The 18,360-nt window shown below is 50.7% G+C and overlaps 1 protein-coding gene across 1 annotated transcript in view; it reads right to left on the bottom strand.

Annotated features, from left to right (window-relative positions):
• The window catches only part of RBSN (rabenosyn, RAB effector), a 30,455-nt gene extending 19,248 nt beyond the window's left edge, over positions 1 to 11,207 (bottom strand). Inside the window, exons 1-3 of the mRNA XM_040358853.1 lie at positions 11,094 to 11,207; positions 7,112 to 7,340; positions 1,859 to 2,002 (exon numbers count right to left, since the gene is read on the bottom strand). Of these exons, the coding sequence (XP_040214787.1) occupies positions 1,859 to 2,002; positions 7,112 to 7,274 (307 nt within the window). The 5' untranslated portion in view covers positions 7,275 to 7,340; positions 11,094 to 11,207. The remainder of the gene's footprint in view (positions 1 to 1,858; positions 2,003 to 7,111; positions 7,341 to 11,093) is intronic.
• Between the last annotated feature and the right edge of the window lie 7,153 nt (positions 11,208 to 18,360).

The raw sequence follows: 18,360 nt of genomic DNA on the forward strand, positions 1-18,360 counted from the left end.
CACTGCTGGAGGACTCTGCTCCTTCCTCTATCCAACTCTCCACTGCTGGAGGACCCTGCTCCTTCCTCTATCCAACTCTCCACTGCTGGATGACTCTGCTCCTTCCTCTATCTAACTCTCCACTGCTGGAGGACTCTGCTCCTTCCTCTATCCAACTCTTTTCTCCTAAAATACTCTGCTCTGCTGGAGGACTCTGCTCCTTTCTCTATCCAACTCTCCACTGCTGGAGGACTCTGCTCCTTCAACTTTCCAACTCTCCACTGCCGGAGGACTCTGCTCCTTCCTCTATCCAACTCTCCACTGCCGGAGGACTCTGCTCCTTCCTCTATCCAACTCACCACAGATGGAGGGCTCTACTTCTTCCTCTATCCAACTCACCACAGCTGGAGGACTCTGCTCCTTCCTCTATCAAACTCTCCACTGCTGGAGGACTCTGCTCCTTCCTCTATCCAACTCTTCTCTCCTAAAATACTTTGCTGGAGGACTCTGCTCCTTCCTCTATCCAACTCTCCACTGCTGGAGGACTCCGCTCCTTCCTCTATCCAACTCTCCACAGCTGGAGGACTCCGCTCCTTCCTCTATCCAACTCTCCACTGCTGGAGGACTCTGCTCCTTCCTCTATTCAGCTCTCCACTGCTGGAGGACTCTGCTCCTTCCTCTATCCAACTCTCCACTGCTGGAGGACTCTGCTCCTTCAACTTTCCAACTCTCCACTGCTGGAGGACTCTGCTCCTTCAACTTTCCAACTCTCCACTGCCGGAGGACTCTGCTCCTTCCTCTATCCAACTCTCCACTGCCGGAGGACTCTGCTCCTTCCTCTATCCAACTCACCACAGATGGAGGGCTCTGCTTCTTCCTCTATCCAACTCACCACAGCTGGAGGACTCTGCTCCTTCCTCTATCCAACTCTCCACTGCTGGAGGACTCTGCTCCTTCCTCTATTCAGCTCTCCACTGCTGGAGGACTCTGCTCCTTCCTCTATCCAACTCTCCACTGCTGGAGGACTCTGCTCCTTCAACTTTCCAACTCTCCACTGCTGGAGGACTCTGCTCCTTCAACTTTCCAACTCTCCACTGCCGGAGGACTCTGCTCCTTCCTCTATCCAACTCTCCACTGCCGGAGGACTCTGCTCCTTCCTCTATCCAACTCACCACAGATGGAGGACTCTGCTCCTTCCTCTATCAAACTCTCCACTGCTGGAGGACTCTGCTCCTTCCTCTATCCAACTCTTCTCTCCTAAAATACTCTGCTGGAGGACTCTGCTCCTTCCTCTATCCAACTCTCCACTGCTGGAGGACTCCGCTCCTTCCTCTATCCAACTCTCCACAGCTGGAGGACTCCGCTCCTTCCTCTATCCAACTCTCCACTGCTGGAGGACTCTGCTCCTTCCTCTATCCAACACTCCACTGCTGCAGGACTCTGCTCCTTCCTCTATCCAGCTCTCCACTGCTGGAGGACTCCGCTCCTTCCTCTATCCAACTCTCCACTGCTGGAGGACTCTGCTCCTTCCTCTATCAAACTCTCCACTGCTGGAGGACTCTGCTCCTTCCTCTATCCAACTCTTCTCTCCTAAAATACTCTGCTGGAGGACTCTGCTCCTTCCTCTATCCAACTCTCCACTGCTGGAGGACTCCGCTCCTTCCTCTATCCAACTCTCCACTGCTGGAGGACTCTGCTCCTTCCTCCATCCAACTCTCCTCTCCTGAAATACTCTGCACTGCTGGAATACTCTGCTCCTTCCTCCAACTAGCACTTCTCTCCTGGAATACACCCTATATGGCTGATCAAATTATTAAGCGGTTTGTGAAAAACACATTCCAATAAAAGCCTAATTGGACGAGTGAAAGCGTCCGCTCACCGATCTCCTGGGGGTCCCACATATGTGGATCCACTCCTCCATAACTGTACGCCTCATATCGGTCCTGGGATCCACCTTCAGCCTTTTCCCCTCCATCTTTCTTCAGAAGCTTGTTCTTTGCCTTCTTGGCGATGTGAACCAAATCTAGGAATATCAGCAGATGAAGGTTTGCAGCAGGAGAATTACAAACAGGAGCTCTCCTTGTAAAATCTTTACTTTTCACATATGCAGAGAGAGAGAAAAGGATACAAACATTCCCAATGTGAATTGTCCGGGTTATCTGTGACACAGAGGCCTGCAATGTCCATGAGATGATTGCACCAACAATCGATACATAGAAAAATGTGAGGAGCACATCACCGATGTAGGGATCGCCAAAGAGAAAAGTGTCCGATGTGTCCGCCACAATGTCGCGGTCACGAAAAAAATCGCTGATAGCCGCCATTAGTAGTAAAAAAAAAATTATTAATAAAAATGCAATAAACTATCCCCTATTTTGTAAACACTATACATTTTCCCCAACCAATCGATAAACGCTTATTGCGATTTTTTTTACCCAAAATATGTAGAAGAATACGTATCAACCTAAACTGAGGAAAAAAAAAAAAAAGTTTTTTTATATATTTTTGGGGGATATTTATTATAGCAAAAAAGTAAAAAATAGATTTTTTTTCAAAATTGTCGCTGTTTTTTTGTTTATAGCGCAAAAAATAAAAACCGCAGAGGTGATCAAATACCACCAAAAGAAAGCTCTATTTGTGGGGAAAAAAGGACGCCAATTTTGTTTGGGAGCCACGCCACACAACCGCGCAATTGTCAGTTAAAGCGACGCAGTGCTGAATTGTAAAAACCCCTTGGGTCATTTAGCAGCATATTGGTCCGGTTCTTAAGTGGTTAACCAGTTTCCCGCTGGTTAGACGGCTACAGCGTGAGCTTACATTGCTAGGAGGGCGTCAATGGACATCCACCCCGTGACCGTGCGCCATGCTCTTCGATCGCGGTGTCCAATGACAGCTGATCACGATGAAAAACGATTATCGGCAATTCTTTCTTCATGCTGACAGCGAGAGGAGAGCCAATAACTGGCTTGTGTGAAAGGGACATTGGCACTGATTATCAGTGCCCACCAGTGCACATCATTGAAAATAGGGGATAGTAATGGCGGCGATCTGCGATTTTTTTTGTCAGGCCTGCGACATATCGGACACTTTTGACACAATTTTGGGACCATTCACATTTATACAGCGATCAGTGCTATAAATATGCACTAATTACTGTATAAATGTGACTGGCAGGGAAGGGGTTAACACTAGGGGATGAGGAAGGGGTTAAATGTATTCCCTGGGTGTGTTCTAACTGTGGAGGGAGGGGACTGACTGGGGGAGGTGACCGATGCTGTGTCCCTATGTACAAGGGACACAGATCGGTCTCCTCTCTCCCAGGCAGGACGTGGAGCTCTGTGTTTACACACACAGATCCACATCCCTGCTGTCACCACCGATCGCGGGTACCCGGCAGACACCGCGGCCGCCAGGCACGCGCATCGGCATCTCAGCGATGCAGTGTTTCCCCGATGTGCGCCCCCAGCGGCACGCGCACGGAATGCACATAAAAGTACGTCCACCCGGCAGTGGAGAGCCGCGCTGTGGACGTCTTTCGTCTGTAGCGCGGCTCTCAAGCGGTTAAATACCACCAAAAGAAAGCTCCATTTGTATGATAAAAAATTATAACAAACTAAAAAAAAAAAAAAAAAAGTGGTTTCTACATTTTTTTTTTGTGTCTTTAGCAAAAAAATAAAAACCCCATTGGTGATTAACCTCTTGCTTACTGGGCACCTAAACCCCCCTCCTGCCCAGACCAATTTTCAGCTTTCGGCGCTCTGAACTATTTGAATGACAATTGCGCGGTCATACAACACTGTAACCAAATGACATTTTTATCATTTTTTTCCCCACAAATAGAACTTTCTTTTGGTGGTTTTGATCACCTCTGTGGTTTTTATTTTTTGTTAAAAAATTTTTAAAAAGATCGAATGTAAAAAAATAAAAATACAAAACTGTTTAATATTTTGTTATAAAATTTTGCAAACAGGTCATTTTTGTCCTTCATTGATGTACGCTGATGAGGCTGCACTGATGGGCACAGTTGGGCGGCACAGATGGGCATTGATAGGTGGCACTCGTGGGCATTGATATGTGGCACTTTTTTGCACTGGTGGGCACTGACAGGTGGCACTGGCAGGCGGTACAGATGGGCGGCACAGATGGGCGGCATCAGTCCTCTTCGGGACTGATGTCCCTTGCTATCAGCTTGAAGAGAAAAAAAAACTATTACCGAGCTTTTGTTTACATCACGTCATCAGCTGTCATTGGCTGACATGGTAATCACACCTGATTTATTCCACAATACTTATTCGAACCTCGAATCCTACACACACCCTCTTGAGAAAGACAGCTATGAGGCTTTACCTGACGACTTTGAGGAAAGCATCAAGCAGTTAGATGAGAAACTCAATGCTTTTGATGGTAAACTTAAGGCCACGCTGGACATAGTGGCACCCTTCACCCAATCGAACTTTAGGCCAAAAATTTACAAATCCAATCGTTGGTACACCCCCAAATTAGCCACCTTCAAAAATAGCTGCCGGAAGCTAGAAAGGAAATGGCAAAAAAATAAAACTAAGGCTAATAAAATTCTCTATAGAATACAGGCCCGTGCTTACTTCCAGTTAGTAAGGAAGCATAAGAGAATAGCCCTAGCATCCCGCATCGAATTAGCGGCCAATAGCCAAGCGGAACTATTTAAAATCAGTAAGGAGCTGTTTAATCCACCACTGGCCTCCCAACAAATTGTCCATTCTCAAGCTCTATGTGACAATCTACTTGAGGCCTTTGTCAACAAAGTTTGTGACATCCAAGCTGGCCTAGGTCCCCCAGTCCTTGTCCCCTCAGCAAACCTTACTATTAAGATCAACCGGCCCAATCACATCATTTCCTTTTGCTCCTTTCAGCCAGTAACGAAAACTCAGCTCTTCAGCTCCATTAAACATCTAAAACCCTCTTATTATGCCGATGACACCTGCCCAGCATGGTTGCTTAAGGATAACATCAACACAATCATCGATGAGATTCTGATCATGGTTAACCTCTCTTTGACAACTGGAGAGTTTCCAGATAACTGGAAACATGCCCTGGTCACACCAATCTTGAAAAAAAGCACGCTGGATGCCAAAGTTATGTCCAACTACCGCCCCATTTCAGGACTATGCTTTCTGGCTAAGCTGGTGGAACATGAGGCTCTTATGCAACTTCAAGCACATTGTGAATTACAAAATCTCTTTCACGATGCTCAATCGGGGTTTAGGCCCAAAAGAGGGATCGAGCTATCCATCCTGGCTACTAGAGAAAGGCTGCTGGAGTCGAGAGACGCGGGGGGGTCGGCGGCCTTGGTACTGCTTGACCTCTCCGCGGCTTTCGATACTGTCAGCCACAAGATCCTCCTGGCTCGGCTGCAGGACGAGTTCTATATTACAGGCGTACCCCTTACTTGGATACGCAATTTCCTGACAGGCAGAACATTCCAAGTAATATTGGGCTCATTTAGGTCAGCGAGGGTGCCCCTTCTCTGCGGAGTCCCTCAGGGCTCGGCAATTTCACCGTGGCTGTTTAATTGCTATGTGAGGCCCGCGGTAGATATAATCTCTTCATGGGGATTGGCCACTCAGGTATACGCTGACGACATACAAATTGTGGCCAGTGATGCTCTCAACCCCACGGCAGCCCACCTTCTTTCCTGCTGCCTCTCATCTATCCAGACATGGATGAAGGACAATCGTTCGGCCCTGAACGTATCCAAAACTGAGGTACTTCTTACAGGTCCAACACAAAGTTTAAACCTGCTTGCAGAGTGGCCCGTATCAATGGGCCCGTGCCCCACTCCATCCAGCCAAGTAAGAAACCTGGGCGTCATATTTGACAATAAACTTTCATGGATTCCACAGGTGAGGAATTGTACCAAGAATGCCCTTTACTATCTTCGGATGCTGCGACGGGTAAAACATCTGCTCTCCCAAACACACAGAAATACACTAGTACAGGCCTTAGTCATCTCACGTCTTGACTTTTGCAATGTGGTATACCTTGGACTCCCTACTAAATGGCTCTCCAAGCTGCAGCTGGTGCAGAACCAGGCAGCTAGGTTGATTACGGGGACCTCAAGATGGGACCATATATCACCCGTTCTCAGACTACTTCATTGGCTCCCATGCGCAAGGAGGATTGAATTCAAGGCTTTGTGTGTTATGTTCAGGGCCTTCAAACAACATGGCCCACTGTTCATTAATAACATGGCCATACATTACCACCCCCCCAGGGCACTGAGATCGGCCGATCAGGACTTTGCTGTCATCCCTCTAGTAAGGTTGATTTCGTTCGGTGGCCGATCTTTCAGAGCCAGAGCCACCTCGCTTTGGAACCTTCTCCCGTTGTCTTTGAGGAAGTACACTGTTCTTATTACCTTCAGAAAGGCTCTAAAAACCTTCCTCTTTGGGGCAAGTTGATTATGACCACGCCTAATTAAACTGACCTGGCCCCTCCTCCCCTCACCCTATGTCCCCCTCACTCCAAACCCCCTTGCTACCGTTTGTTTTTATTGTTGATATTTTATATGGTTTCTCTTTTCTTTTATGTACACGAGCCATCAGTTCGTCTACGAAGTCTTTTCTTTCTTCTCTTGGATTGCTTTTTGGTCCAGAATAGACCAGCGGACCTCCTTCCAGCGCTTAGACACACCCTTCAGGGTGTATGTGGCGCTGTAAAGAAATATTAAAATCAATCAATCAATCAATCAATCAAGGGACCGGGATCGGCCCCTTACTCGGATCTGTGATCATCCGAGTCTCAGTGACTCTGTGATCGGAACGCGCACCCTGTAGGGTGAGGACGTCTATTGACGGCTTCCTGGCAAAGCAGGTCCATGCTGTAGCCGTCATTCGTTGGGCGGCACAGATGGGCGGCATCAGTCCGCCATAAACGATTACCGAGCTTTTGTTTACATCACGTGATCAGCTGTCATTGGCTGACAGCTGATCACATGGTAAGGTACCGGGATCGGCCCCTTACAGCGTGCCGTCATTCGGCTGTACAGTGTAGCATGACCGCGCAATTGTCATTCTAAGTGTGACAGCACTTGGCCTGGGCAGGAGGGGGGGGGGTAAAAGTGCCCAGTATTGAAGCGGTTAAGAACAGCACTCACTTTTTAGCTGCCCTTTGACGTCTCTGTCCTCGATGGAGTGTTCCTCTTCATAGTGGGACTGCAGCTGGTAGAAAGACTGAAGATCCTTCAGGCACAAGGGGCACAGGAAGCCCTCTCTCACCTCTCCCTGTTCGTCGAATGGGGCGTTGTACTGCGAGGCCATGACTGACGCTGTGGCTGGCTGAGGATGGTTCGGAGTGACATCTGGACCCCGGCGCACCTTACAGGGCTGAGGAATAAATAGACAAATTGGATACTTTCATTAGAACCTGAAATCCCATCGAAAATAATTAAATTTCTACATTGCATTGCTCAGCGGTGAGCAGCAGGGAACGAGTCCTCCTCCTTCACAAGGACAAAAAAAAGAATTCTAGAAACTCAAGTCGGACCTCAAAATTGACATCATACTACACATTGCACTGTGAGCCTGGGGGGGTGATTTACTAAAACTGAAGCATGCAGAACCCGGGTGCAGCTGTGCAGAAAAGCCAATCAGCTTCTAACTTCAGATTCTTCAATTACACTTTGGCAATAAAACTCGAAAGCCGATTGGTCGCTCCAATTTTAGTAAATCCCCCCCCCCAATGTCTTGTGTTTAAAGTCACCAACACAGTCCTATAGTCATGCTAGGGACACAAAAGTCTCTATGTATATCTTAATGGGCCGCAGCCAATCAGGAATGAGCACCAGAGACACCATTTTTTTTTCCTGTGACAGTCCGCCTCACCCCCCCCCCCCCTCAGTATTCACTCCGCCCCCCCCCCCCTCAGTATTCACTCTGCCCCTGTCCCCGCTGCACACTCTGCCTGGTGCTCAGTGTACTCTGTACCCACTTGCCCTGTCCTCAGCTTATCCTCTACCCTCTGCCCCATCCTCACTGTATCCGTATCCACTGTACCATCTGCCCCGTCCTCACTGTATGCTGTACCCTCTGCCCCATCCTCACTGTACCCTCTGCCCCATCCTCACTGTACCCTCTGCCCCATCCTCACTGTACCCTCTGCCCCATCCTCACTGTACCCTCTGCCTTGTGCTCAGTGTACTCTGTAACCTCTGCCCCATCCTCACTGTATCCGTATCCACTGTACCATCTGCCCCATCCTCACTGTACCCTCTGCCCCGTCCTCACTGTATGCTGTACCCTCTGCCCCATCCTCACTGTACCCTCTGCCTTGTGCTCAGTGTACCCTCTGCCCCGTCCTCACTGTACCCTCTACCTTGTGCTCAGTGTACTCTGTAACCTCTGCCCCGTCCTCACTGTACCCTCTGCCCCGTCCTCACTGTACCCTCTGCCCCGTCCTCACTGTACCCTCTGCCCCGTCCTCACTGTACCCTCTGCCCCGTCCTCACTGTACCCTCTGCCCCGTCCTCACTGTACTCTGTACCCTCTGCCCCGTCCTCACTGTACCCTCTGCCCCGTCCTCACTGTACCCTCTGCCCCGTCCTCACTGTACCCTCTGCCCCGTCCTCACTGTACCCTCTGCCCCGTCCTCACTGTACCCTCTGCCTTGTGTTCAGTGTACTCTGTACCCTCTGCCCCATCCTCACTGTACCCTCTGCCCCATCCTCACTGTACCCTCTGCCTTGTGTTCAGTGTACTCTGTAACCTCTGCCCCGTCCTCACTGTACCCTCTGCCCCGTCCTCACTGTACCCTCTGCCCCGTCCCCACTGTACCCTCTGCCCCGTCCCCACTGTACCCTCTGCCTTGTGCTCAGTGTACTCTGTAACCTCTGCCCCGTCCTCAATGTACCCTCTACCCTCTGCCCTGTCCTCAGTGCACCCTCTGCCCCGTCCTTAATGTACACTCTGCCTGGTACTCAGAGTACTATATACCCTCTGCCCCGTCCTCAATACACCCTCTACACTCTCCCCCGTCCTCACTGTACCCTCTGTCTGGTACTCAGAGTACTCTGTGCCCTCTGCACCGTCCTCCTCGTATTCTGCATACTCCGGCCGGTCCTCAGTGTACCCTCTGCCCCATCCTCAATGTACACTGTACCCTCTGCATGCTGCTCAGTGTACTCTGTGTACTCTGTGTGCCCTGCACCGTCCTCAGTGTATCCTGTACTCAACTACTACATACTCAGCAAACCTTGTATCCTCTCTGCCATGCTCAGTGTACACTACATCCTCTGCACGTCCTCAGCATATCCTGTACCCGCTACTCCATCCTCAGCATATCCTGTACCCTCCGCACCGGTCTCCGTGTATCCTTTATCCACTAATCTTTCCACAGTGTAGTCTATTATCTTCTGCCCTGTGCTCTATGTATACTGTACTCTCTGCCCTGTACTCCGCATACCTTGTACCTCATTCTCAATGTACCCCCTACACCCTCCATACCGCCCCATCCTCAGTGTACCCCCTACACCCTCCATACCGCCCCATCCTCAGTGTACCCCCTACACCCTCCATACCGCCCCCATCCTCAGAGTACCCCCTACACCCTACATATCGCCCCCATCCTCTGTGTACCCCCTACACCCTCCATACCGCCCCATCCTCATTGTACCCCCTATACCCTCCATACCGCCCCATCCTCAGTGTACCCCCTACACCCTCCATACCGCCCCATCCTCAGTGTACCCCCTACACCCTCCATACCGCCCCATCCTCATTGTACCCCCTACACCCTCCATACCGCTCCCATCCTCAGTGTACCCCCTACACACCGCCCCCATCCTCAGTGTACCCCTTACACCCTCCATACCGCTCCATTCTTAGTGTACCCCCTACACCCTCCATACCGCCCCCATCCTCAGTGTACCCCCTACACCCTCCATACTACTCCATCCTCAGTGTACCCCCTACACCCTCCATACTGCCTCCATCCTCAGTGTACCCCCTACACCCTCCATACCGCTCCCATCCTCAGTGTACCCCCTACACCCTCCATACCGCTCCCATCCTCAGTATACCCCCTACACACTGCCCCATCCTCATTGTACCCCCTACACCCTCCATACCGCTTCCATCCTCAGTGTACCCCCTACACCCTCCATACCGCCCCATCCTCATTGTACCCCCTACACCCTCCATACCGCTTCCATCCTCAGTGTCCCCCCTACACCCTCCATACCACCCCATCCTCAGTGTACCCCCTACACCCTCCATACCGCCCCATCCTCATTGTACCCCCTACACCCTCCATACCGCCCCATCCTCAGTGTACCCCCTACACACCGCCCCCATCCTCAGTGTACCCCCTACACCCTCCATACTACTCCATCCTCAGTGTACCCCCTACACCCTCCATACCGCTCCCATCCTCAGTGTACCCCCTACACCCTCCATACCGCTCCCATCCTCAGTATACCCCCTACACCCTCCATACCACCCCATCCTCAGTGTACCCCCTACACCCTCCATACCGCCCCATCCTCAGTGTACCCCCTACACCCTCCATACCGCCCCATCCTCAGTGTACCCCCTACACCCTCCATACCGCCCCATCCTCAGTATACCCCCTACACACTGCCCCATCCTCAGTGTACCCCCTACACCCTCCATACAGCCCCATCCTCAGTATACCCCCTACACCCTCCATACAGCCCCATCCTCAGTGTACCCCCTACACCCTCCATACCGCCCCCATCCTCAGTGTACCCCCTACACCCTCCATACCGCCCCATCCTCAGTGTACCCCCTACACCCTCCATACCGCTCCCATCCTCAGTGTACCCCCTACACCCTCCATACCGCCCCCATCCTCAGTGTACCCCCTACACCCTCCATACCGCCCCCATCCTCAGTGTACCCCCTCCATGTTGCCCCCATCCTCAGTGTACCCCCTACACCCTCCATGTTGCCCCCTGTCCTTGCTATCTCCCATCCCCATCCTCCATAACCCCCCCTAATTGTTCCCTCTCCCTGCTTCTCAGCCTCCCCACCCCCCCACACTCAGGGCCCCTCTTCCTTTCCACCCTTCTCGGTGCTCCCATTGAAGAAAGCACAGTGTCAGAGCTCCCGGTGCTGTCATACCCCGCTGCCCGGCGTCCCTCCCTCCTCCTCCTTCTCCACCGGCCGCCATGGCTGTCACTCCCGAATCCACAGATCGGCGATCCCGGCCGCCTGACCCAGGCAGAAAGCCAAGCGCCGAGCGGATCGATTGACAGCTCTGGGGAAAGGGGGAGGAGCCAACGGGTAAACTAACATCGGATGGATGAAGGCGAGAGGAAGGGAGGGGCGGGGACAGAGGAGGAAAGGGGCGGGGATGAAGGAGGAGTAAGACGCATGAGCTATTATTAGAGAGGAGGGGCGGAGGAGGAAATGGGCGTTCCCGGAGACTTCTGAAGAACTGGATTACAGGAGAAAAAAACAACATCATACACCATATAAACCATACAGTATGATAATAATACCACTACACTACTAATAATAATAGAAAGAAGAGCAGTAAAAATAATAATAAGAGTTTGTATCAAAAGTAATAATAATAATAATAAAATAATAAGTATAGTAATACAAATATTTTTAATAAGTCTTTTTTGTTCATAAAACTAATACTACTACTGCTAGTAATTCAATAGTTTTTAATATTATTGTGGTTATTATTATCCTTATTATTATTATTATTATTATTATTATTATTATTAGGGACAGTCAGGCTGAGGAGGAAGGCACTAGATGATGCTGGAAGTCCTGCAGCTTCTAATCCACATTGTGAGGAGCTCACAGTGTGCAGTGAAATTTAGAGTAAGCCATTTCAGTACCAGGAGAGAAGCGGCTGCAACTGTGCAAGACTGAGGGAGAGGCCCGGAGTTCACCTTTAAGCCATGACATCTGTGTGAAGCTTTCACAAGGTCACCCCAAACCGCCGATCCCTATCACTGTACTTCCTGAGTATGAGCGCCGCGGCCCGAGGATTATGCAAAATTGTCTCATTTAAATATTAATTTGCACCTTCCTTTTTAAGTTACTCGACAAGAATCAGAATCCACCATCTCCATATTATTGTCGTGTGGATGGCGATAGGCGAAAATAAAGACATCAAAGTCCAAAGTATTAATAGCCAATGAACAACAGCAGTGGGGGGTATAATGGGAATTTCAGGGAAAGCCAAGGACATTCATTTGGGAAGTGGGGGGGGGGGGGTATCTCCGATCTGGTAATGGGAGATTTATATTCGGAAGATAAAAGCATCGAGATACTTTGTATCTATTACAGCACAATCACATTACCGATTCCGTGTCCGCGCGCGTCGGAGCAGGCGTAGATTTTTTTTTTTGCCCGCCTCTCTAAAGGTGACCGTACCAGTGGCGGCTGGTGCTCAAATTTTTTTGGGAGGGGCGCAAACAAACTGAAAAAAAAAAAAAAAACATCAATTGCAGCCACTGTGCCCATCAAACGCAGCTACTGTGCCAAACGCAGCCACTGTACCCATAAATTGCCACCACTGTGCCATCAAGCGCAGCCACTGGTACAAAAAAAATATATGTCCCCGGATTTCATTTTAAAAATCTGGTCACCTTACCCTAGAGCAGGGGGTCTCCAAACTTTTCAAACAAAGGGCCACTTTATTGTCCTTCAGACTTTAGGAGGGGCGGATTGTGGCCAGCAGGGGGCAGAAATTGTCCTGGACCCAGCTCCAGTGAGAATAAATGTGGCCTCAGTGTTGGTGGTCAGTAGGAGGAGGAGTAGGGCCCCTATCAGTAGGAGGAGGAGTAGGGCCCCTATCAGTAGGAGGAGGAGTGGGGCCTCTATCAGTAGGAGGAGGAGTAGGGCCCCTATCAGTAGGAGGAGGAGTAGGACCTCTATCAGTAGGAAGAGGAGTAGGGCCCCTATCAGTAGGAAGAGGAGTATGGCCCCTATCAGTAGGAAGAGGAGTGGGGCCCCTATCAGTAGGAGGAGGAGTAGGGCCTCTATCAATAGGAAGAGTAGTAGGGCCCCTATCAGTAGGAGGAGGAGTAGGGTCCCTATCAGTAGGAGGAGGAGTAGGGCCTCTATCAGTAGGAGGAGGAGTAGGGCCCCTATCAGTAGGAGGAGGAGTAGGGCCTCTATCAGTAGGAGGAGGAGTAGGGCCCCTATCAGTAGGAGGAGGAGTAGGGCCTCTATCAGTAGGAGGAGGAGTAGGGCCCCTATCAGTAGGAGGAGGAGTAGGGCCTCTATCAGTAGGAAGAGTAGTAGGGCCCCTATCAGTAGGAGGAGGAGTAGGGTCCCTATCAGTAGGAGGAGGAGTAGGGCCTCTATCAGTAGGAGGAGGAGTAGGGCCCCTATCAGTAGGAGGAGGAGTAGGGCCTCTATCAGTAGGAGGAGGAGTAGGGCCCCTATCAGTAGGAGGAGGAGTAGGGCCTCTATCAGTAGGAGGAGGAGTAGGGCCCCTATCAGTAGGAGGAGGAGTAGGACCTCTATCAGTAGGAAGAGGAGTAGGGCCTCTATCAGTAGGAGGAGGAGTAGGGCCTCTATCAGTAGGAAGAGGAGTATGGCCCCTATCAGTAGGAAGAGGAGTGGGGCCCCTATCAGTAGGAGGAGGAGTAGGGCCTCTATCAATAGGAAGAGGAGTAGGGCCCCTATCAGTAGGAGGAGGAGTAGGACCTCTATCAGTAGGAAGAGGAGTAGGGCCTCTATCAGTAGGAAGAGGAGTATGGCCCCTATCAGTAGGAAGAGGAGTGGGGCCCCTATCAGTAGGAGGAGGAGTAGGGCCTCTATCAATAGGAAGAGGAGTAGGGCCCCTAACAGTAGGAGGAGGAGTAGGGTCCCTATCAGTAGGAGGAGGAGTAGGGCCTCTATCAGTAGGAGGAGGAGTAGGAGTAGGGCCCCTATCAGTAGGAGGAGGAGTAGGGCCTCTATCAGTAGGAGGAGGAGTAGGGCCCCTATCAGTAGGAGGAGGAGTAGGGCCTCTATCAGTGGGAGGAGGAGTAGGGCCTCTATCAGTAGGAGGAGGAGTAGGGCCTCTATCAGTAGGAAGAGGAGTAGGGCCCCTATCAGTAGGAGGAGGAGTGGGGCCCCTATCAGTAGGAGGAGGAGTGGGGCCCCTATCAGTAGGAGGAGGAGTGGGGCCCCTATCAGTAGGAGGAGGAGTAGGGCCTCTATCAGTAGGAGGAGGAGTAGGACCTCTATCAGTAGGAGGAGGAGTAGGGCCCCTATCAGTAGGAGGAGGAGTGGGGCCTCTATCAGTAGGAGGAGGAGTAGGGCCTCTATCAGTAGGAGGAGGAGTAGGGCCTCTATCAGTAGGAGGAGGAGTGGGGCCTCTATCAGTAGGAGGAGGAGTAGGGCCTCTATCAGTAGGAGGAGGAGTGGGGCCTCTATCAGTAGGAGGAGGAGTAGGGCCTCTATCAGTAGGAGGAGGAGTAGGACCTCTATCAGTAGGAGGAGGAGTAGGGCCTCTATCAGTAGGAGGAGGAGTAGGGCCCCAATCAGTAGGAGGAGGAGTGGGGCCCCTATCAGTAGGAGGAGGAGTAGGGCCTCTATCAGTAGGAGGAGGAGTAGGGCCTCTATCAGTAGGAGGAGGAGTAGGGCCTCTATCAGTAGGAGGAGGAGTAGGGCCTCTATCAGTAGGAGGAGGAGTAGGGCCTCTATCAGTAGGAGGAGGAGTAGGGCCCCTATCAGTAGGAGGAGGAGTAGGACCTCTATCAGTAGGATGAGGAGTAGGGCCTCTATCAGTAGGAGGAGGAGTAGGGCCCCAATCAGTAGGAGGAGGAGTGGGGCCCCTATCAGTAGGAGGAGGAGTAGGGCCTCTATCAGTAGGAGGAGGAGTAGGGCCTCTATCAGTAGGAGGAGGAGTAGGGCCTCTATCAGTAGGAGGAGGAGTAGGGCCTCTATCAGTAGGAGGAGGAGTAGGGCCTCTATCAGTAGGAGGAGGAGTAGGGCCTCTATCAGTAGGAGGAGGAGTAGGGCCCCTATCAGTAGGAGGAGGAGTAGGGCCTCTATCAGTAGGAGGAGGAGTAGGGCCTCTATCAGTAGGAGGAGGAGTAGGGCCTCTATCAGTAGGAGGAGGAGTAGGGCCTCTATCAGTAGGAGGAGGAGTAGGGCCTCTATCAGTAGGAGGAGGAGTAGGGCCCCTATCAGAAGGAGGAGGAGTAGGGCCTCTATCAGTAGGAGAAATAGTATCCCATCATTGATATTAGTAGAAGAAATAGTGCCCCCTTGTTGGTATCAGTGGGAGAAATAGTGCCCCAAGGGCCACATAAAGACTAGCAAAGGGCCACATCTGGCCCTCGGGCCGCAGTTTGGAGACCCCTACCCTAGAGGTTTCTGATTCCCCCCCCACTAATAAGGAAACTTTTGATGCAGCACGACACTTCAGAATTGAATTAACCGACGCGGTTAGGAAAAGGGTTTTCAAAAATGTTGACAGTGAATCCAAAAAAAAAAAGTAATGTATGTAGACTCTCGCATGACACATAATTCTCCTCAGCGGAAAGCCGTATAAAATATTCTGTTATAATTGGGTCACAGGGGGGCGCTCTACTTCTGGAGCCTGATTCTGATTCATTTGACGTCAGTTGGAGGGTTTTGTAGCAGCTGTCGGTGTAGAGCCGCACGTAATGGTCACCCTCAGGACAATATAACTTTAGAAGATCTTTTATACCGTATTTTCCGGCGTATAAGACAACTTTTTAACCCCTGAAATTCTTCTTAAAAGTCGGGGGTCGTCTTCTACGCCGGTAACCTAACATGCAGACCGCGGCCGTCCATTTTTCAAAAGCCGCGCCATCTTCTTCTGCTGTTCCGTGATAGGCGGAACACTCAGCTTCCCAGGAGACACAGAAGCAATTGCGCCTGTGTAACCATAGGTTACACAGCGCAATTGCTTACTTGCCCCGGCGTTACGAATGCTCCTGATTCAGGAACTTCGTAACGCCGACTGCAGCCTAAAATCTGCGTGGCATAAGGCTCTTATGCCACGCATATCTTAGGCTGCATTCTTGCGATGGCCGCTAGGGGGTGCTCCCATTGTGCTCAGTGTATAGTATGCAAATTGCATACTAACACCGATTCACAATGTTGTGCGAGCCCTGCGTACGCAATTTACGTAGTTTCCGTACGGCGTGTTTAGCGTAAGGCTGCCCCATCTAATAGCAGGGGCAGCCAATGCTAAAGTATACCCGTCGTTCCCGCGTCGCGACGTTCGAATTTTACGTAATTTGCGTAAGTGATTCGTGAATGGCGCTGGACGCCATTCACGTTCACTTTGAAGCAAATGACGTCCTTGCGACATCATTTGCCGCAATGACGTCCTTGCGACATCATTTGCCGCAATGCAAGTTTCCCGACGGAGCATGCGCTCTACGCTCGGCGCGGGAGCGCGCCTAATTTAAATGATTCCCGCCCCCCTACGGGATCATTTACATTAGGCGCCCTTACGCAGGACAAGTTTACACAGCGCACACGCAATTTACGGAGCTACTGCTCCGTGAATCGCGGGTAGCGCAGGAAATTTGCGGGGGCGCAGGGCAAAAACTCTGCCCTGCGCCTCCGTAACTAAGGGGCAAATCTACCTGAATCCGGGCCACTGTGTTCAGTGTTCCGCCTATCACGGAGGCCCTCTTGTCCGAGACCGAGGATAGCTTTCAGCTACTGCATGGAGAGTCATATAGGGGGTTTAGTTCTTGTAATTGTCCCCCCTCCCCCCCACAAAACCTAATGTGACAGGGAAGCTGCACGGGACCTCCGACCCCCGCAGCTCTGCCAGTGACGATAATGCTAATGTGCACAGGGTGATTAGGGTGTGCTTAGACACGTCCGGCACACCCCATGCCCGCACCTATGGCACACTTTACATACATTGCAATGACGTGTGTGTTACCACTACTACACACTGCGGTGGAAAAGTGATTTTTGGCACTAAGAATTATTTTTTGTTTTCTTGCTGGAGTCTCTGAAATAAATTGGGGCGGCTTCTGTATTTTCACACTGGGAATGCCCAACCCTCTTATGGAATGTTCCGGGATAATTCCGAGCAGATGTGCAATCCCAGTATATGAACAATGATATGTGGGTTTTGTAGTAGATACAATGGCCCAGATTCACGTAGGAGATACGACGGCATATCTCTGAGTCTGAGGCGTCGTATCTTGGCGCCTGATTCAAAGATACGCCAGAATTTCTCTAAGATACGACCAGCGTAAGTCTCCTACGCCGTCCTATCTTAACTGCATATTTACGCTGGCCGCTAGGGGCGTGTACACTGATTTACGCCTAGAATATGTAAATCAGCTAGATACGCCTATTCACGTACGCCCGGCCGACGCAGTACAGATACGCCGTTTACATTAGGCTTTTTCCGGCGTAAAGTTACCCCTGCTATATGAGGCGCAGCCAATGTTAAGTATGGACGTCGGGCCAGCGTCGAATTTTCCGTCAATTACGTCGTTTGCGTAAGTCGTTCGCGAATAGGGCTGTGCGTCATTTATGTTCACGTCAAAAGCATTGGCATTTTGCGGGTTAATTTGGAGCATGCGCACTGGGATACTTTCACGGACGGCGCATGCGCCGTTCGTAAAAAGCGTAATTTACGTGGGGTCACAATAAATTAACATAAAACACGCCCACATGTTCCACATTTGAATTAGGCGGGCTTACGCCGGCCTATTTACGCTACGCCGCCGCAACTTTGCTTTGTGAATACTGCACTTGCCTGTCAAAGTTGCGGAGGCGTAACGTAAATAGGATACGTTACGCCCGCTCACAAATACGCGCTCCCTACGTGAATCTGGGCCAATATCAGAGGAAGAGCGGGTACAGAAAAGAACCGCCCCTCTTTACCCACTTCAGCCCCGGAAGGTTTACCCCCCCATTTATGGCCAGGCCATTTTTTGCCTGCGTTACTTTAACCACTTAAGACCCGGACCATTATGCAGGTTAAGGACCTTGCCCCTTTTTGCGTTTCGGCACTGCGTCGCTTTAACTGACAATTGCGCGGTCGTGCGACGTGGCTCCCAAACAAAATTGGCGTACTTTTTTTCCAACAAGTAGAGCTTTCTTTTGGTGGTATTTGATCATCTCTACGGTTTTTATTTTTGCGCTATAAACAAAAATAGAGCGTCAATTTTGAAAAAAAATTATATTTTTTACTTTTTGCTATAATAAATATCCCCCAAAAGATATATAAAAAAAAATGTTTTTCCTCAGTTTAGGCCGATACGTATTCTTCTACCTATTTTTGGTAAAAAAAATCGCAATCCCCGTTTTCTGACCTTTCGATAACGGAAAAAAAAGGGGCGTGTCCGCGGATCCCTGACTTCACACCGCACTCCGTTGCTGGAGGCTCCCTAGGGGCAAAGTCACCAAGGGTACAGATGGTAGG

The sequence above is a fragment of the Rana temporaria genome, chromosome 7 (assembly GCF_905171775.1).
Source record: "Rana temporaria chromosome 7, aRanTem1.1, whole genome shotgun sequence".
In the NCBI taxonomy this organism is placed as follows: Eukaryota; Metazoa; Chordata; class Amphibia; order Anura; family Ranidae; genus Rana; species Rana temporaria.